General features: G+C 44.1%; 1 protein-coding gene across 1 annotated transcript; it reads right to left on the bottom strand.

Moving 5' to 3' along the window:
* Positions 1-4,454: 4,454 nt before the first annotated feature.
* Positions 4,455-19,618, bottom strand: WFDC1 (WAP four-disulfide core domain 1). The gene is made up of 7 exons (XM_026856892.1): positions 19,196-19,618; positions 12,801-12,996; positions 12,134-12,217; positions 10,314-10,454; positions 9,062-9,103; positions 8,125-8,199; positions 4,455-7,207 (listed from the first exon to the last, which is right to left on the bottom strand). Exons 1-6 carry the CDS (start codon positions 19,340-19,342, stop codon positions 8,141-8,143), a joined length of 669 nt encoding a protein of 222 aa, XP_026712693.1. The 5' UTR covers positions 19,343-19,618; the 3' UTR covers positions 4,455-7,207; positions 8,125-8,140.
* Between the last annotated feature and the right edge of the window lie 1,617 nt (positions 19,619-21,235).

Consider the following 21,235-nt stretch of genomic DNA (forward strand, 5'->3'; position numbering starts at 1 on the left):
TGGCCGGCACCCGAAGAGCAGGTTGAGGTCTGGCAGCTCTATCTTTTCCTCCGCCCTCTGAAAAATTGTTGCGGGAGGAGCGTCGGCGGGTGCCACATCTCGGGCAGGCAGATAGGGAGGTTGTTTTGCCAAGGCCGCTGCGTGCAGAGGCAGGACAGGTTACACACACTGCTGAGCCTGTTTGTAAACTTCCAGGCTGGGGAAATCCTCCTTGAGAAATGCTTCAGTCAGCATAATGCCAGTATTTATAAGTATTTACATCAGGGAGATGGCATAAATGCGTGATGTGTGAATTTATGACGCTCATTTATGGAAACAATGCAGTCTTTCATTCGCTAGAGGGGAGTGCTTTCATGGTGGATCTCAACATATGGCTGAAGTTAAGCAGTTACATCTTTTCTGAAGATTTATGGCCGCCTGTCAGGGAGCATCATGCTCCAGTTTGTACCAGGACATCTACAACCTCCCCCAAGCATCATGACTCCAGGATTCACTTAGGCTTAAATTGTCTCTGAGGTGTAACTGTGAGATTACGATCCTCCTTTGACAGTAAAAATTGCATTGAGGGAATAAATGTCATTCTCAGACAGAAAAAAAACATATGTGCAATTTTCTGCAGGAGAATAGTTTTCTTCTAGGGCATCCAGGTGTCAGCTTCACAGCTCTGGAGAAGTGGAGGTGGTGACACCAGGACCATGATGGGGCCAAGACCCCAGACTCTCGCCTGTGTGACAATATCCAAAACCTGGCCAACTTCCATCAAACTGGTGTTTTGCCATGGAGCGTTTCAGTGTTGCTTATTTGCATCTGCCAGGTCCCACCAGCTCTAGCAAAAGCTGATGAGCCCTGTGGGACACCACCAGCACCGTGTAGCAAGCAGCTACGGATAACACACCGTGTCTCACTGAAGTGGTGTGGAGGGAGGGCTTCTTTCCAGGCTGAGGAAAAAAGGAAACGATTGGGAAACACCCTGCAAATAGCCAAGTTCTTGTAAAACACAGCTGGGGCTTCCTAACTCCCTCAGCTCCTGATTGAGAAACACTTTCTTAATGACCCAAACTGGATGCGTCAGGCAGATGAAGGAAGTTCCTGCATCGCTGCAACACCCCTCCTTCCCATGGGAAAATATCCAGGGATAATGCTGGGCACTGATTTTCAGGCAGCTCACATCCAGGCCCTGCCCAGGGTTTAGATAAGGTGCTTAGCCAGGGCTCGAAGGCAGCCCAAGCTCCCAGAGGCATAAAGAGATTTAGACCTTATCGAAATGTATGGGAATTAGGCGGCAAAACATCTCTGAGCTCACACACGCTTTCGAACCGTTCCCCTCCTTCGGTGGCTTTTGTAAGGCTCTGGAGCACAGCCAGCTGGCTCTGCCACGTGCTGATAAGGCAAAGCAGGTGCTGCTTTGGGAATACATTCCTCTGTTCATCCAAGTGCGTTCGTAGTAGTCACAGCCTTGGGATCATACTGAATGTTCCTCGTGTCTCTGATAGAAAAGTGAAAAACATCTTCCTCCTCTCTAGGTAGGTAGGAAAAAAAAAATTTCTCTGGTTTTGTTCTTGCTTTTTTCATCCCTCAAACCTCACCCACTACCAGTGAAGCCGGGCTCTGCCGGGCACAATGTGTGCGTGGCCTGTGCAGTCCCCAGCGTGGCTCGCGTTAGCCAAGCGCCACTGACAATACGGCTAATTGAGCAACAGGCTCTCGCTGACTCTTTCCTTATTTAACTTCCTCCTCTTGGCAAAAAACTGCTGCTTGTGGAAACACATGTAGCTCGGTGCTGTGTACACAATCCAGAGGAGAACCAAATGCAGAGTCTGTGCGATGTGGAGAGGGGCCACGACACCACATCCCAAGTGCTGCTTTTGATTTCTGCCTGTTAGGAAATCTAATGGAAAATTCATGTATTTTGCTATTTCATAGCTCAGAAAGTGCTGGGAATAAACTGAATAAAGACTATCATGTAAAGAAGACAACACTAATACAAGTTGTATCTCTTCATTCTGGTATAAGACATAATTTTTGACGCTATAAAACATAACTCACAGCCCTATTACAGTACCCTTATAGTATTTCCTATCTGATCGGATAACAAAGCTCAGGGTCCGACTCCAGTTCTAAGCAGGCTATTTGGGAAATCTTTTTTTTTTTAAAAAAAAATAGAAAATACCTGTTATGAAGACACATACAGCAAAGCAGCTGCAATCTGAGACTATGTCAGTCCGAAAGGTTGGCGCTGCGATGACAGGGTGCTGCTTTCAGCTCAAACCTCACAGCTCCTTCATCTGCTTCCCTCACTGTAACCGGGGCTTGTCACACTTTTGTTCCTCTTGTGCCACCTTGAGGGAAAAAACCTCTGGTGCATGGGTCGAATTCACTGAGTTTACTGCTACCCAAAACCCCAGATATTCTGCTTTCAGGTCGTGTTTTTCCCAGGCCCTTGGGCCAAACATCCACTGCTCCTGGTTGCAAGAGCAAAGAACAAATTTTTGGGCCATGGATCCTTTCCATCTTGTCAATGCTACTGATAAAGGCCAGGTAAAATCCTTAGGTCTGTCCCTACGTGTGTCCCCAGGAAGGAAGGGGAATTTAATTAAATCTCTTGGTTTCTGCTTGCACAGTCTCCACTGCTTAAATTGAGAGACTAATCTCGTGGAACAGCTCCGGCTGGGTGAAATAAGCTCCACCATCCACATCTCCATCTTGGAAACTGTCAGAAGGTCTTTTTTGCTTTGCACAGCTTCTCCAGTGGTTCTTGCTACTTTGTCTACACAGAAGGTTAAAAAGATGGGGAAAATAATGGGAAGAAATGGGACTTACCTCTGTAGACTCACCAGCAAAAGGTGTCTTTTTTATCTATCTTTAAAGGACGCTAAATGATGCTGTAAATCCTTTTGCCATAGACAGACACCTGTTCACCTGACACCACCTCCAGAGAAAAATCTAGCCTGCAAAGACAACATGAGGTGGGAGAAGTAAACAACTGCCTGTATGAACAAATCCCTTCTATGTAGTGGGCAAAGAGAAACTGTCAGTCTGCAAAGACTCTTCTATGGATTGTCTCAACCTCGTAGGCTTCTTCACTGCTCATGAAACTATGGAGAAGCTTCCCAAAGGTAACCAAAACACTTCTGCACCATAAAGCTTAATGGAGCTCTGAACTAGGCATGTCAAAATTACAGCAATTAAAAAAAAAATATTCTCATAATTTACAACTTCTGCAGATTGCTTACTGTGGTTTTAATGCAGAGCCTTGACTTCTTGAAGATTATGTTTGTTCTTCTGTTGGCTCCGGCTGTTGGGTTCATGGATGCACCAACAGCACTTCAGTGTCATCTGCAGATGATGTCTTAGGTCACACAATGTTTTTTCCACAAAGATTGTCAGCCAGTTACATCAACAGAAACTATATTTGCTTGCATTAACATGGAAACGGGTTGAAACCAAAACATAATTTTGCGGTGTTCAACAAATAGATCCGTCTCTTGAAAGCCACAGCACTTAGTCCACCTCACATTTCACAGCAGGAGGCACGAGTTATGTACACACATCCCATAATCTCCCCATCCAAACAGGCCATATGACCATTGCCATGAGAAGTCCAAGGGATCCCAAGGGCAACTTCAGTGTCAGACCAAAGAGCGGCCCTGACACCTAGTGCTATCTAGCTGGCATCTTCTCAAACCCCACAGAAAACCTTTGCAAAGCGATGAAACTCACTGCTATCCCCTCCTTGGCTAAATTACAGGCAGTTACTCCCTCCGTGACACCTCTGTTATGGTTCAGGGCAGAAAGGAAGCAATACAGAAGGACTACTGCCCACTCCTGACAAGCAGGTAGAGCAAGACCGGTGTGGGTGGAGCTGGTGTGATGGTGAAGTCTTGCCTGCTCCTGGAAACATGGTGCTCAGCAGCCCAACCTCTCAGCTCCAAGCTCCTCTTTCAGCTCCAGTATCCTGCAGCAGGCACCAGCCCAGCGCTGGCCTCTGCCTTGGTTTGCTTTTCCACGCTTCAAGTGAGCCTTGGCCTCCTGCAAAGCTGTCTCAGCAGCCTCTTGTGCAAACGGCCTGAGCTGGCAGCAGAAACCCATCCGACAGCTCTGAATCAACAGGGAAAATGCCTGTTCAAACCAAAGGGTCGCCTCCTACTCGGGTCACCATCACTGTCCTCTTTACAGTACTGTCCATCAGCTCCTCTTTGGCCAATAGAAATGAAGGGGCCAAGAACTGAGTGAGCATCTGACCCGCAAAGGTGGCCCTCTGAAAGGGAATACTGGTGGTAGATGTGTTTTGGGGCTCTGTCACCTCCCTTCCAGTAGACAAAATTACTTTCGTCTCCCTGTGCCTATGTTTTCAGAGCTCCCCCAACAACTAACATTTGAAAGATTTGTCCTTTTTTTTTTCATAATTCGAAGCCAAGCGTATGTCAAGAACACACAACTGAAACTAGGCAGAGTTGAAAAATATACTGGTCACTTTTTATTGAGCACCGAAGTGACAGAACCTTACATGTCTAAGCACCAGGGGCATAAACCAGGAAGGGTCTGCCTGGGGTTGCCACAGATCCTCGGCTGCTGCAAGGCAGAGCAGCTCCGCTGGCAGCACCGGCAGCGCTCGAGGATCTGGAAGGCCACGAGCTTTGCTAGCACACAGTGATACACGTAAAGTTATTATAGCACCAAACATGCTTTAAAGTGTACATGGAAACATTAAAACCAACCTACATTAGTGATTTCCTACTGTGCTTCACAAGACTGTTGTTAAGCCATTTGTCTTTGGAGAGAAGACAAGCTGAGGACAACTCATTTGGTCTGTGTTTTCATTTCGGCGTGTGATGGATGTCAGTGTTGAAAAAACAGACAAGTCTCTTCTGTGGCTTTTGGTTCTGAGTTTGACAATTAATAACTTGAAAAGAATTAACTTTAAAAAAAACCCAAGCATTATTAGCACCATGAGGAAGGGTGATGTCTTTGATAACACCCAGTAAACAGAAATCCATCAACAAATTCTTAATTTGTCAATTTTCTTTTTTAAAAATTACTTTTGCAAGTAGAAAATATCTCTCCCATCCTATCCAGCAAGGTGGTCAGGTTATGTGCTTTTGTAGCTACAAAAAAGCAGCTACTGAAGTAAATGTATCCACTCAAATTAAGCATATTTTTGGATGCTTTGCAAGATTATGTTGAGATCTTAAGTTTTAATCTTGAAGATTTGTTAGTATTCAACACAAGTTTTCAACGAGATCCTCACAGGTTTTTAGGCGCTGATTTTTTTTTTTTTTAATTTTAAAATAGAACAATTTGGCATTTACTCTTTGGGGCTTAGCGGAAACAACTGAAGGGCTTTGCTCATTTAATCAGAATTTGATTTTTCTGCAAAAAAAGTAATGCTGAAAAAAAATCAATCCGTTTCACCGAGCAGCACCTAGGAGCAAGGTTGCTTTAAGACTTCCATTATGAGCTGTGTTGCTTTAAGCTGTCAAGAAATGCCAGTGGCAAAGCAGCAAGTTTCTGCCCTAAACTGAGATTGGAACTATAAAATATGGATGGACTCCTGTCTCTCAGCAGGAGTTAAGATATCATTGTATGAAGTTGTATATGATGAAATTGTAGAAATAGATCTATTCGAACGTGGTGTGGCATTTAATACCTAGAACTTGGAACAAAGGCACAAGGAAGTGAATGGAGTTCAACAAATGAAGATATTTAGGAAAATGTGGAATCCTTTATCTGTTCCCTTGCTCTGTAAAGCATCAAGGAGTGTGCCTGTTTATGACAGGAAACAGAAGAGAACTTTGGCATCTTTCATCTCTCCAGCTGCAAATGTCATATGTAAAGTATCAAGTGTTTTACAGGCGTCTTAACTTTGGCTTAAACCAGTTGGTGAGTGGAAAAAAAAAAAATCCCATAGTTTGAGGGTGGAAGCAGGCACTTGTATTTGTGAATTGAGTATTTATATATAACGCTACTACTCTGCATATTAAAATGCTAATTTTATGCATGCAGATGGGGACATGTACTAAACAAGGGAGCAAACGTGGCTTCTTTTGCCTAGCAATTCTGGCAGATTTGTCAAAATGAAATGCAACAGTCCCTTTAGGACTGCCACAGAAAAGGAAATCATTCATACAAAATGTGTTTTCCATTTTATAATGCTAAACAGCTAAAAGAAGCTGTAAGGCCCAAATACAAACAACTTCACCTTAAGGGTTTATGGAAGTCCATATAAAGGTACAGGACTTCTAAAGAGCAGCTGCCCATCTGCCAAACAATCCTTTTAATCACACAAATTTATCCTGCTTTTGCTTTTCTCATATCTGCCACAAATAATCCAGACTTCAGTTCTCTTGCTGAGGTTTTGCAGGTACAAAAACGCAGATGTACATTTTGTGAGTATTAACCGTGCTGGCTAAAAACAACTTTAAAAGACTGGCACATCTGTGTGTCTGCTTAGATGTTGTAGAAAGAAATCTATTCCATCATTAGCTCTTGATCTGCCGCTCACCAGACTGAGAAGCTAAAGGAAAGTAACTTTAAAAAAAATATTTATAAAACCTGTTTTGTTCCTAGTTCAGAGTTCCTCAAATTCTTAAGATTTCAGGTTTAGGCTTGTAGGCTGGATGTCAAAGCTGGTGAACCCTAGGTATAAATAGGAAAAAAATAAACCTGCAGGTTTCTTTGAACTTTAAGTTTATGAAAAGGCTTATTTAAAGTAGCTGTTCAAGATCAGCAGGCACTGGATTTGATCCAGAGAGCCCCATCAGTCTTACAGTCTTGCCTATTTTAAAGCAACTTAGATATGATATTTAGGTACAATTCTGACGTCACTTCATTTTATAATACTGAGTTATGATCATGAAATCTGAACCGGTCGCATAGCACACACATAAAGGGCAGGCTCTGCTCCAGCAGCCTGGTCATGGCACTGTGGCTTACAGGGATCCGCTTGTGGGTATTTGCATTTCATTGGGAGAAGGACAGCTCAGAAATGGTGTGGTTTCTTTCAGGGGATCACATTTCTCCCCCTTCTGATAGGGTTAAAATCTAGACTCATCCTGTTCGATGAACAGCGAAGTCTGTTTGTCACTGATGGGCAGGGATCAGGGTAATGCTGGAGATGTGCTCGTGGAGATTTGGGACCAGAGTTCTTCCAAAACACAAGACTGTTGGGTAAAGGATTCCTTGACAGCTGTTTAACAGAGTAGTCCAGCTGGGTGAAAATCAAACAAAGAAGAATAATTAAAATATTTATCCTTCCTGGGATGTTTGCACAGAACTTGTCCTTAAGTAGCTGTGTAATCTTAACAGTCAGCCTGACGTAGGTCCATAAAAGACACACTGAACTGCTTTGTTTTCATAACTGCCAGTTAAGCTAAAATTAGTTTTAAAGTGAAGCTGAAAGTGTTGAGAAAACCATCCTGGGAGAGAACCTTCGGTGTGATAAATATTTTCATTCTTGACTAATTCAATGCCTGATAAAATGATTGGAGCTTTTCCAGTAGGCTTTGCTCTGGCCAGATACATGTATATTTACTCACAGGAGTGCGTCACACCGTTCAGTGCAACCATTCACATACACATAAAATTATCCCACAAAATCACCCGTGCACCTAAGTATTTGCAAGACTGACCCTTACTGCAATCAGTCCAGAATAAAGAGCTTTTTACTTTGTCTTGCAGGGGCAGTTATACCTCCATTAGAAGATGCCCCTAAACAAAAAGTTTAAAGGCACACAATGTTTTGAGGCATCTAATTTTCATCCTGAAAATCACACCGTCCTCTAAACACCCACAAGGCAAAGGTTATTTAAACAAATCAGGGGCATCTTGTGAAATTAGAATAAAAAGTGGGAAGGGGAGAGAAAGAGTTGGGAAGGGCATTAACTTGTGCATGGACAGTTTGCAGAGCTCAATCTCCAGTGCCACAGCTCCTCTGGATACTTCCCCAGCACCATCTGTTTGTTGGCATAGGGTGTTTCATGGAGCCAGCACCATAGCTTTAAGGTGCTGTCCTTATACTGGCATTTTGATAAGAGGTAATCTCGCCCTCAACCATTTCTTTAAATAATTTCACACTGAGCACCAACTATTTTCACCCAGCTTCCCCTTTATTCACAGGACACTTACCCAGGCACACCTCTGATTAGCCTAAATGCTTCTGCTGGTTTTTCACATAGCCAACCACATTGTTGGAATTGCTCCCTGTAAAACAAATATCAGCAAAGTTAGGTTTTAAGTTAGTGTGTGGCAAATGTTTTCTCAAGATTCTCTAAGCAGTACAGCTTCACTGGTCTCACCATTTAGCAGTTCTCTGGGAGAGCTGCGATAGCTCGCTGGTCAGAGGAAAGGAAATAATTTCACAGCTTTACCAGCTGAACTGGCCAAATTTGGCTGCTCATAAATCTCATCATATCAAATATGTTTAGCTATATCTGAGTATCACTTCCAATCTGATCTGTGCCCCTCTGGATCCAAGAGTTAGCAGAAACCAGGAGCTTTGAAGCCATGAGAAAAGAGGTCTTCTGGAAGATCCTCCTCCTTTCTTTGAGACACGTATCCATCATTTTGTGCAGGGACCTGACACCTCTCGTGGTTACAGATAACAATATGGGACTGATTCACTGGACTCCAGTCATCTCTTATCACATACCACAGTACAAGCTCTTGGCAAAAGACCCTGCTTTTGGCAGAGTTCTGTGTTCGTCTGCAAGGAGTCCTGAGCCATGAGCAAAGCTCCAAAAATATACTTAAAAATAACCAAAGGTTATTGGATTGGGTGTTTCTCACCCCTTGGGGATTGGGTGTTTCTCACCCCTTGGGTGGGAAACCCTGGCAGAAGGCTGCACGATTTAACATATTGTGTCACAGCTGGAGATTTTGATTCTTGACACAGTCAGGGCGCTGCAGATCTTAAAACAAGATCTTTTGACCCAGGCATGGAGAATTGGGGCTAAAGAATCTCTTCTTGTTATGTACAAACCTTCATTTCATAAGCAGTAAATTCCCTGTAAGCAATGCAACTATAAAGCTTAATAATAGCAAACACCTCATGCCAGTGGCTTACCAAAATATTCCTTGTAATACTTATGCCTCAGGTTGCGTCCATCTGAAAAAGAAGGTACCTAATAAGAACATATCCAGTCAGCCTTTGTTCTTTGTGTTAAACTCCAGTGTTTTGTCTACACCACAGAGAAATTAGACATGGAAATAACAACCTCACAAACAGAAAAATAAAGGATCTCTGTAGCTGAAGTACTGTAGGCTGCTATAAAACTTCTATAAAACTCTTTAGATTATTGAACTATGTGGACATAGCTCACTATCCCTCAGACTGGTTAGCTGCTGGCCACTAGCATGTTACATTCTTTTTGGTACCTATGAATCAAGGAATCACAGACCTTCTCAAATGAAAGAAAAATTGGGTAAAATTTCAGACCATCTATTAGTGTTTTACATAATTCAAGTTCCAGCTAGGTTCTTCTGTTTACCATTTATATCATTATTTAAGCTCTTAGAAATACCTCGTGTCTAAGAGCCATACAGCTACACATTACATTAGTTACCACAGCTGTCATTAAAAAAGTTATAGAAGAATAAAAATATGATCAAAAAGTCTGGAATAAAAATCTTAGTCTTTTATAGAAGCAGTTTAGAGGCCTGGTTTGATGCTTCTCCTGGCTTTTACAGTGATCAGATGGCAAAACTTACGTTTCATGTCTCTACCCTGAGATGATTTGTAGCCCAGGGCAGACATAGATATCTTACCATTCAATGAAGTTACACATACCTAGACATGTTATGAGCTTTCCTGGAAAATAGCTTGGCCTGTATAAGTTCCTTTATTGGGCAAATGTGTCAGCAGAATAAAGGGAACAGTATTTTGGGTGCAGAAAGCAAAGTCAGAAGTCAAAACTGGAATCTGAAACTCATTTTTCTTAAACTGTGTAGTAATAGATAAGAGTTCTATATTTTGTGCTGTGTAATATGGCACATGCAGGTTACTACCTGCTCTGCTTACACAATCTCAGAGGACGCTGGCATACACAGCAAACCAGAAGTGTGTCCCCTGCTTCTGGTATTTCACACTGCTCAGCCAACATCAAGGGCTTTAGAGACCAGAGGCTGGTGCAGAGTGGGGTCTGTCTCCCCGCCCAGCTGTCACGCTGTCCTGGGGCCTTGGGCTGCCCTGGAAACCCAGGAAGCCCATGAGAGCAGATGTACCACCAGACCTCTTTCAAAGCCAGTGGGAGCCGTATCCCTTAACTGGTGTTTGCATGACAGAATGAGAAAGGAAGGGAGTTTTCCAGTCAACTGACCTGGATTTCCACGGAGCTTGATGCACTGGCCCCTGTTAGGGATTCCTTCAGCTGTGTTACCCGGGTTGATGATATGGCATTCATAGCCTGTGGGGCAGTGCAGAGGCTCATCTCCATCCTCAGTGGTACTGCAGGCCTCAGCTGCAAAAGAAGCCTGCAGGTCATAAACCATGACTTTAACACCCACAGGTAACCAAAACAGGACAACACAGCCACTTTCCTCTGCATCTCCTCCCAAACAGGCTCCCAGACTGTTTCCCACGCGAGGGTACCAAGGAGCTAACGCCTCCCAAGAGCCTGGGCAGAGCAGGCGATCCAGTTTACACCTTACACAAAACCTGATGTGTCTAGCTCAGTACAGGGAGTGCAGGTCAGCCTCATTACCTGTAACAACACCCTTCCCACAGCCCGCTGGGCAGGGTGTGAAGGCACACCACCACTGCCCACCACGCTCGCGCTGAAGGGTGGTCCCTCCACGCAGCTCTTCCCTCCAAGCAGCCATTTCAGTTCAAGCCAGTGTTTCGGGCTGGATGGGGAAACAGGGGAAACGTGAGCAGGAACCTGGCAGTTCGCTGCTTTGTTCTTTGCTCCACACCCATTAACTTACTGATGAATTTAAACCATCAGATGTGACTCACTAGGGAGTAAAGCTGTTACAAACGGGGGCTTTAACTGGATATCCAGCAAGTGCAGAGCAGAATAAGAAAGTAAAGCAGGACTCACAGGCAGTGGTGGTGTACTTTAAACGTACAGACTATGAATTGACACTCCACCCTTTACATTTGCCAGGATTTTAATTTCAAGGACCTCTGCTGTAATTCTCATGCCATGACTGATGGTTCTTACTTCATTAATTACTCCCTCAAGTGGAGATGAAGGTGTTAAGATAAGAACAAACAACATAACCATGACAAGGATGGATGGGGAGGAATCTATTTTATCTTATTTTTAGCAGTGCAACTCCACTGAGCTGGAGGCAGAATTTTCTCTTGAAGAACTAGGAGTTTCCATAATAGATGAGAGTCAAGGTTCGGCGAGTCTGATACCATCTGTGTAAAATCAAAGAGGGTAATTTATTGGCACTACCTGTGTCTGACTAAAGCTGATCAAGAGCTGGAATAGCCTTTCCATGAAGAAATTAAGAACTTCAGGCATGCATACATATGGGAATATCTCATAAAAGAAAACTTCTCTTCCCACCTGCCCACTCCCTCCTTGATTCAATCTAAGGTATTGGAAAAAATTAATTAAAAGATCTTTCCCTATGGAATTAGCCCGAGAAGCCCAATCCATTAGCAGTACCCAAGTTTAGATACTCCCAGCTCCATGTCAGCTTGACAGAGCTCTGCAGCAGTTTGCCAGGGCTCTTGTTCAAAGCAGCCTTCAGACCCGAGAGCCCCAGCCCCAGCCCAAGGCATCTGTGCTAGGAGGACACTCTGGAGTAAAAGATCTCCCAATCCAAGTCCGCCCAGTCTATCAGGAAGATGGCAGAAAATACGTGTATGACGACAAATCCTTTTTCTAAAAAAAATATATATATTTCTACTTATTTCAAGAATGGATACAAATCCAGTTCCCTGGAGTATTCCTAGTGCTCTGCTGGATAAGCCACATCCATAAAAAGCAACTGATTTACTGCATCAGAAACTAACCCCTAACACCACACAGCGTTATTCCTACAGAAAGTCCAGGCAAATACCAGCATTCCAACACTCCTGGGAAGCCCTCTGTATGATGAATGTATTATTTAGTGCCTTTGTCTAATTAGTGCCTTTGTATAATTACCAATATCGCAGAGAAGACAGCGAAACATACTGTACCTTGTAAAACTTCCTCTGGGCCATCTAAAAGCCACCCATTTCCTCCCAGCCAGCGGGGTTTGGGCTGAACCAACCAGTCTAAAACTGTAAAAGACAGAAACAAGAAACCACAGAGTCAAGGTGGAGCAGCCATAGGGCACACAGTTATGGAAAAAAATCATGGATTTCCTCTAACAGCCAGTGATGAGGCTGCCAGGGTCCTGAAGGATGGATTTGAGTTTTCAGCAATATACTTATATTCGTGCCCTTGTTGTCTCAGGGACAAAAGAGCCATGGATGTTATCCAGGACCACAAGGACCTGGTGTCATAAAGTCAAAGCAGTTGCTGTTTCCCATCCTCCATTCCCATGGCACGGATCAGATGAGATGGCTGCCTCGCTTCTGCAAGCATTAATTCAGATTGGGATTACTGCTTTTCCTGAATATATATTTCCAGGAAAAGAAGTGGCCTCAAGTGATTTCTACTATTTGTGCTGGTGGAAATTTTGCAGCACCAGCTGGCCTTAGATAACTTTTTGATTCAGCAATCACCCCAGAAATCAGAAGTGTGAAACTAAAGCTTTATCCTCAAACCACGTCTCCCACCCGAGACCCACTGCACGTGGGGATGACTGCCATCATTTCTGCATGCTTCTCTCCACCAGTCCGATCGCTGGGGTCACTCTACCTGGTGGTGGCTGTACGGACTCCAGGCAGGCGTAGATGCACCCGTTGTAGCAGCAGCGCTTGTGCCTTTCACACTCTGAATCCGAGCGGCAGCTGGGCACCTCGCAGGCTCGCTCGGGCAAAGTCTGGGGTGGGGGGGGGCAGCGGTCATTCTTCTGGTAGTGGGAACTGTGAGAATGAAGAGGGTACTCATAATCCTTGCAAAGAAAAGAAAAGGAAACAAAGGTTTGGCACAAGGTGAATACCAAACATCCCATCACCTGAAACCGAAGAGGGATTTTTAAAGTGGTTTTCAAGTATTTATTAGAGAGAATTAACTGTTCAGGTCCCCTAGCCCTGTCTTCAGCACACTGAAGAGAGAGAGCTATATGATCACCTTAGCACACTGCTTTGGAAACACCAAACCACCAGATTATTGTGTGAAACTCATTTTATAATTAAGGTTATTGTAATGACAATGAGGAGGTAAAGAAAAAAAACAAGCTTCAAAGTCTTTTACACTTCTCTGGGAAACAGAGAGAGACTCCAGACATCCTCATGATAAGCACACCCAAACACTTTGAAAATAAAGCAGTGGAAATGATGATAATGTATTCTTTTGAGGTTACATCCCCAAATGGGACCTGGAACAAATGTCCTAGGTAGAACCTGTCTCCTCAATAGGCTCCTTCTGCCTTCATCACCTTTTTCTGAACTGGAATGTATAGGGGAGTCTTTCAAGCTTATCTACTGTGGGGTGCTGGGTTGTTAAATTAGAGACCGTTTCTAAAACATGAGATGACCTGGGTGAGATCTGTGTGGGTGGTGTTAGTCCAATCCCAAAGAAAATGAGGCTGTGTTTGACTATAGCAGAAAGGAGCCCAGCTGCTCGTTGCATGCTGAAAGGACAAGGGAGATTTAAAGTGGATTAACAGGCACAGGATTTTACCAGAAACATTTATAAGAGGCAGCATTCAGATATTATTCACGCTGGTGGCATTTTAGCAAGAAGCCAACTCCCTCCGACAGAGAGGTGAATCACCCAAGCCCACACCTTTCTCACCTATGGCTAAACTATTCATCTCTGGGCTTGAGCTCAGCTCCCCAGAGCTGCAGAAAAATACTCGGAAAGGGCAGACAGTTCTCCGATTTATTAACAAACATTAATAAGCTCTAATCAAATCAAAAGATGGATTTGCAGTTTTAAAGGAGATCAGCATCTAGCCAGGGGTATGAAGTGAGCACTGCCATGCACTCACTAGCAGGCTGTTGAGTTTGAGTCCTATATATACTTGGCCCAATCACTCCTGTGTTATGAAATCAGTGACGAACAACTGGGGTTGTTATTCCAAGAAACAACATGGTGCAACTGTTCCCGAGGGGGTCTCCAGGAAATTTCATCATCGGGCTATGGAGAAATTTGAGGTGAGATTAATATCCCCTAATATCTTCATGCTGCTACATCCTCATTGTTGAAAACTCCCAATGGCTTCTGTGGAGCATGTGTTTTGCGAAACAGCATGTCCCCACATGTACTTTCAAAAAAAATGTCCTAGGAGAGGCCCCAGGAGGTCCCTTGCCCTGGGGACTGACCACTGGCCCACACGGCCTCTGCTGCTATGTGTGACCAAGCAGCAATAAATTATCCATAACAATGAAAACAATATCTTCACTCCCTTGGGATAATTTGTAATGTAGAGAATGAAGACAAGCCCAAGGGTCACCCAGAGAAATAATGATGCACACTGTTTGTGGGACTGATGTGAGAAATCTTACTTCCATATTGTACATAGCATAGAGCCGTATTGACAAGGTGGTGGTTTTCACACCAGTGCTGACCTCCTTTCTTTAAGCCATAGCTAGGGGGAAACGGAGAGCAGCAGAGTTTCTCCACTGCCTGGTTGCACACCGACTGAGTGTCAGTATAGAGAAAAGGCAGGATGACTAAAAGTTCTAATTTCTGTTACGAGGTGTATGTTAAGGAAAATCTATACCTTGGTTATATCTATAACTGGTTAAATAACGTGTGTGTGTGTGAGACAGAGAATTCCTAATATATCCATAGACAACAGCCTCCTGCCCTATTCCCGTTATCAGCCTGCTCTGTTCCAAATACCAATAAATAATTTTCTTCTGCTTTTCCTTGGTTGTTCACACTCAGTAAACAAGAAACTGCACAAAACCCCTTCCATGAGGTTGTTTTCCCATGAATTGATAGGCTGTTTGAACCACAAAATAGGTTTGAAAAAAAAATATTCTACTTTTGATGTTTTCAGTGTTAAAGTGTAAAACAAGGTGTAAGCTAGCACACCATCGCCATTCTTCAAAAGCTGAAAACACTCCAGTTTAGAAATAACGTGCATTTGAATTGAAGATATTGCAAGTTCAACTTTTTTTGCTGTTGTTGGATTTTAGAGAAAATGCTTAGACCCAGTATAATTTTGTGACATAAGAGAGCATTTAACAGTAAATCTATGCAGTTCCAAACATTTAACAGGTCTCCTTGTTGGAAGGAGGATTCATCCTGGAAGGTCACAGTTTACTATTGTGTTATTTGAAATGTCAGCTGCAGACTGAAATGTGACTAGAATAATACTTACCAATAATGGATACATAAAAAAAAAAACCCAAAAAAAACCCCAACCCAAACCCCAAACAATTACTGTGGTTGCTTCACAGATGATTCAGAAACCAAGAAGCCAAAAGTGCAATGAACAGTTGGCTCAATGAATGAGATTTCCGTTTGGGAACAATATAATGTTTTTAGCCAAATAACTTTGTAGCTCATGACCTCCCTGCCCATTTTCTCTATTCACCTATTGCTCTGACTGCCTTTCTTTCAAAACCTCATGTTCAAAAAAGTATTTTTTGTGCATTTGATCTAATGAAACCATTGCCACTGGTACATGTATGCATAAACTATCCCAGTGGGAATCAGGGTTCCCTCATTCCCGAAATAGCTTGGTTAAGGATGTCTTCAGGTATGGGTTACAAGGGCTTTTTAAAAGCTCTCCCAGGATTCACAACTTGGGTCTGAGCATAGCTCAGATTTATTATTTTTACAGATTGTGACAACAGTCAAAATTTCCTCCTTTAAGAATATTTCTCAATGCAGAAGTGAAACTGCTCTTTCCCATGGAGACTTATTAAATCATTTTAATGACAATATCTGCCTTAGAGATATCCAGAAACAAAGTAGTGGGAAAAGTTCAGAGTTCAGTTGAGGAACCCTGGAAGTCAGTAAAGGTGATTAGGAAAAAACACAATGCAATCACTCACTCTCAAACCATATTTTCAATAGTAACTGTGGGATGCGGTCTGCCTCCAAAAAATCCCAGATCTGTTTTATGATTTGTGCCTGAAAATAAACCCCAGGCTTGTGACCAAGCACAATCCTCTGCTAATCCATATTCTGCATGCCCCCCCAGCCCTGAGAGCATGTGTGAGGATGGTTCCCAGCCTCTAGTCACCAGTTCTGCCCCTGGCAGGTATTTCCAAAGACTGGCCATAAACCACCTTTTCTCTGAAACAACACCCAGCCAGGTGGATTTAGAGCCCTCCAATATTTCTGTCAAAGATCTCTAAAAACACAGAGCATCGGTGACCAAAGTTGCAAATACCAGACTGAGGGCTAACTAATCTGATGGATAAAACCAAAACAGTAGGAATAATATTCTCCTGTTATTGTCCCTGGATTAGTAGTTTTGATTCTGGTGTCTCCAGTGCCGGAAGATTGTTGAAAAATTAGGGTGGGCTCAAGGAAGATGCACAATAGCGATTAGAGGACTGGAAAGCAGGGAATACAGGACGAGACTTAAATGTGTGTGTGCAGGTTTCATAGGGGAGGCTGAGGGCTGCTCTGCTCATACGTTACTCTGAGGGATAGTGGGACAGAATCTCGTGGGAGGTGTGCTAATCTGGTAAATGAAGAGGGCATCTCAGTGTTGATTTATGACAGCTAGCTGGAGGGTATATTGCTTGAAGAACATTACAGCAGCTGTGAGGAATTCTTCATTTCTGGAAGTCTTTAAAAGAAGGCTGGATTTTATTTTTTTTTTTTCTAAAATGCTCGATGCAGTTGATACTGCAACAAAATCAGGACTGCCCCAGTTTTCCCAATAGATACGTGGGTGTCCTGATAATGAACTGAAGCCCAGTGCCAGGTAGCTCCCTCCCTCTGCCCTTTGGGAACACTCCACAGACTGTGCGGGGGCTGCAGAACACCAGCTGCAAATCACTAGACAAGTGTCCCTCTGGCTGCAAAATACATGGATTTGCTAAAAGCTGGAAGCCCAGCTCTTCCATCCCACTGTGACTGCCAGTTTCTCCTTCTCACTGCACTCCCTCTCCTCTTTCTCCCTTCTCCATTCCCCCTTGATCCCTCCTTGCCAACCAACACCCATCCTCAGACACCTCAGGGAAAACCTCCTGGCCAGACCTCAAGCCAGCTCCTCATGGTAACACCTGCCTGGCATTCTGTGGCCAGCAGTTTGGTGGATGCATTCCTCCTGCTTTAGACTCAGATGTTTTTGACTCTCAGTCAACTCTCTACCCCTCACTGCCTCCTGCCCTGCAGACCTTGCCCGTGTCCTCCTGGGGGTCCCACAGGGATGTCTATGGCCATCTCCTGTACGGCTGTATGTTACCATAAGCACCTCCATCTGTTGTCCCTCTATCCAAGTGACTCACAAATCAGCTGTTCCACCCACAGCCTGATTTTTGAACTGTAGGGAACATACAGCATTTGGTAGAAAAGAAAGCATCTCTCTGAGAAACAAGAAGGGCTGCCAAAACAGACTCTAGGTGGACAAGAGGATGGAGAGCAGATGTCTTTCTCCTTACAAGGATTTGACGAGAGAGAAAAAGAAAAGCATTTTCTGTTTTCCCTAGATAAGATGTTTCTGTCAATATGAGCAATTCTAGCTGAACTTGCCAGATCAGTAGCACCTGGATTCATGGCTGCCAGAAAAAACAGTCCTTTGAAGAACTGCAGATTGAAAGAAGAGGATATATCCTCAGGGGAGCAGGCTCTGTGCCTCCACAGAGCACATTATCTGAAGATCAACATGTAAATTCCTGTTGTACTTCTGTCCTATCTCTCTGGGTCATTTACTTCGTAGCTCCTATTGAATTGGAGCTTTGCATTGAAATATGACAGAAGAACATACTAATAAATACACTTTCCATTGAGTAATTTTACAGGAAACACAGCTCTTCATGTCACCATTTTGCAATTAAAGTGCAGACCAGATGACACTCTGTCCCAAGGGAGGCTACAGTGAAGAAAATTTCTTGTAAAATACTGGGGTGCCTTTCAATGTTTTCTGCAAAAACAAGGAGACAAGAGCACTGTATTTCAGTTCATTCAACACAAGCAAAAGACGTGTCACAATTCTGAGTCGGCAATCACACAAACCAAATGTAGCTGTCCCCAGACATCACTCTGGCCTTGGGTCAGTGCTGGCTTCTAAGGGGACTTTAATGGAGTAAGTCAAAACTTCAATTTTTGTTCTTTCTAAACAGCAGGTCCTGAAAGTCGAGCTATCAATTTTTTATTTTTTTTTTCCCCTCCCAGTTTCCTCCATTTCTAAGTCTTTTGGCCCAGATGTGCCAGGACAAGACCCAACACCATCGTTTTCTTCACTCACAGTAACTTGTTGCTGCTTCCGTTTCAGTTCCAGCTCTACTGCTCTAAGTACCATCGCAGATGTGGAAACAGCCCTCCGTACCCCACGCAAGTCTGCCGAAAGTGGGCAGGGAGAGACGGTGCCACTGAGTGGCTGCCAGGGTGTGGGCAGCAGAGGGGAGCTCTGCTCCCTGCGAACGTGCCGGCCAACTCGCAGCCATGACAATGGATTTCTCTGATCGGCTCCTTACGCCCGCTACTCTGACATCGCGGATCTGGAGGTCTCCATGCTTCAGTCATTTACAAAACCCTAGGCAATGCCAGCATCCCTCTAGTACACGTTATCCCTAGGAGTTGGAGACGTTTATTCAAAGTAACCCCAAAAGGCAGTGGAGGAACTGCACAGGGAACGTTCCTCCCTGCCCTAAGCAATAAATCACATACTATCTTATTTTCATTAAATCCATCCCCAGGCATGTAGGTTTTGCATTGCCCTTCTCCCCATTCACACTCCCCTTGCTGCCCTATGAAGTTTCATGGACAAGCAGTGACGGCTGCCATACCATTCTCTTCTCACTGTCCCAAGTGTGCTTCACCAGCTTCCCATTGCAGCAGCTAGGTGGCAAAAGTTTAGTACAGCCTGGGAAACTTAATGCAACCCTTTTGTAACGAGACAGCCTGCATATTCAAACACTTCTTATTCTAAAATGATACACACACGTCAAAAAAACTCCCCTTTCGTGGTGAGCACACCCAGCTCCCCCAAAATCACCCCACTACACTTTACTCACATCATATTTCTCCGTCATTTTCAGATGTAGAGCACGCTTCCAGAGATTCCTTGCACTGCCCGAATCTGGCAGCAAAACTAAGACACACAAGGCTGCAGCGAAGATCTTTTTACAGAAATGCATCTCTGACAGTGCCCTGGAATCCATTTTCCCAAGGAGAGATCAAATAAGGAGCCCAGCTTTCAGGATCCAGACGATTCAGAGTCTTGGCAAGGAGGGAGGGAGACGGGGAGGGAGGGAGAGCAAGGGCTGATTGCTGGTGAGATCCGCTTTTCGCTGCGCAGCTTCTGGGAAGGGAAAGGGGAAGGGGAAGGGGAAAAAAAAAAAAAAAAAAGAGCCCACAAGCAGAAGCCAGGAGCTGCTGTTGAACTTCTTTACTCAAAGTTAGATCAGGTTCTCGGCTCACATGTTCACACAAAGCACATGCTCTCCTTGAATGATAGATGGGAAGATTATTCGGAAAGATTATTTTTAGACCTTTGTTCCCAACATCTGGCATCCTCAGAGAGCCCCATTCAAAGCCAAAGCGTGGGATCAGATGACAGCTGCCGCAGGGGGAAATAAAGGTCTTGGAGGGGTGGGCTCGGCAGCTTCTAGCAAACAGCTCACCCAAACTTTCCAAGCTGCTCGGCTCTCCCTTTGTGTGCTTCCCACTGTGCCCTGAGCTGTGGTTTTGGATCGTGTTTTGACAAAGTGATAATCTCATATGAAGATTGCTTGAAGAAAATTATTTAAAGACATGATAAACATGCAGGGTCTTTAATTAAACCAAGTTGACGTTAGCTTTCTGCAAATGATTTTGAAGAAGGGGAAGATGTGGCCATTGGGAGAAATAAATCCATATGCATGGGTGGGGAATAGGGAAGGAAGGCGGTTTAGAAATGACATGACCAAATGGAAAGCAAGGAAGGGGATGTGAGTCAGGCTGTGCCTCACAATGGGAGAGACGGAGACACTGGACATGAGGTATTAGATACCTACATGGACATTCAAGCACCCAAGTGCCTGAAGGACAAGAATGAACTTATGAGGTCAGTCTGAAAGCATCCCAGCATCCTGCCTGGGACAGAGGCAGAGGTTGGTGCCAAAGAAAAAGTATGAGAATGGGGCAACTGTTACATATACACGAGTAGAGATACACACATATATGTATATGCATGCATGCATATACTGTCACAGCCTTCAGTAATGTTATTCAGGGCTTCCCAAGTTAAATGTGGGAGCTGTTTCAGGGCAAATGTGGAGGAGGATTTTATTAATCCTCCACGAATTTCTCCTCCAGCAGCTTGTCCAGCCTCTACCTGGAATGAAGGAAGAAGTGGAACCACAAAGCTAGTCAAGATATGAGCACTAAGCCCTGCTTGCCTTCAGTTTACCCTGACTGGCCTAGGCAGAGCAGAGTAGATGCTTGCTGGGTGCACTGAATTTATTTTACATCTGCTGTAAGTGTTAGACCCTGGACAAATACAAAAAGTCTTGCAATTCTTCCTTATACCTGAAAGCTGTGGCAAGTCACTTTGATCCATACCCAAGTGTCAATAGCTGCATGTAGGTGGTAGCCAAAGGATTTAATCTCCAAGCGTGCCAGAATATGGCGATGGGAATCTGAAGAACAAGTGAGGTGTGGGTTTTAAAAGCTCTGTATTTAATGGAATATAATTGATTTATTTAGAGATAAGGGGTTTACAGGGTTTCTAGCAGTAACTGTGCTTTAGGACAGTCCTGTCCGTATCTCTACTGCTATAGAAAGCTTCTTAGCAACAAAACCTGTTCAGTTCATGCTAGAGAATTTGGTTGGTAAGAAAAGCCAAGCAGGGACTAATGTTACAGGAGGAAAGTGCAGAAAGATGGGTGGGGAAAGAGAATGAAGAGCTCAACTGGGGAGGCTCACCTCCCTCAGCTGCAGCAATAGAAGGAGGCCCTCTGGGATGGCAGAGCAAGCTGCCTGGCCTCTGCGTGGAGTCTGTGGACTCCCAAAGGAGCTCCGATGGCAAGTGTCTTGGAAGGGATCTCTGTGGAGATGCAATGACCGTATATTGC

This window comes from Athene cunicularia, assembly GCF_003259725.1.
Source record: "Athene cunicularia isolate RWA chromosome 11 unlocalized genomic scaffold, athCun1 chr11_part1, whole genome shotgun sequence".
Taxonomy (NCBI): Eukaryota; Metazoa; Chordata; class Aves; order Strigiformes; family Strigidae; genus Athene; species Athene cunicularia.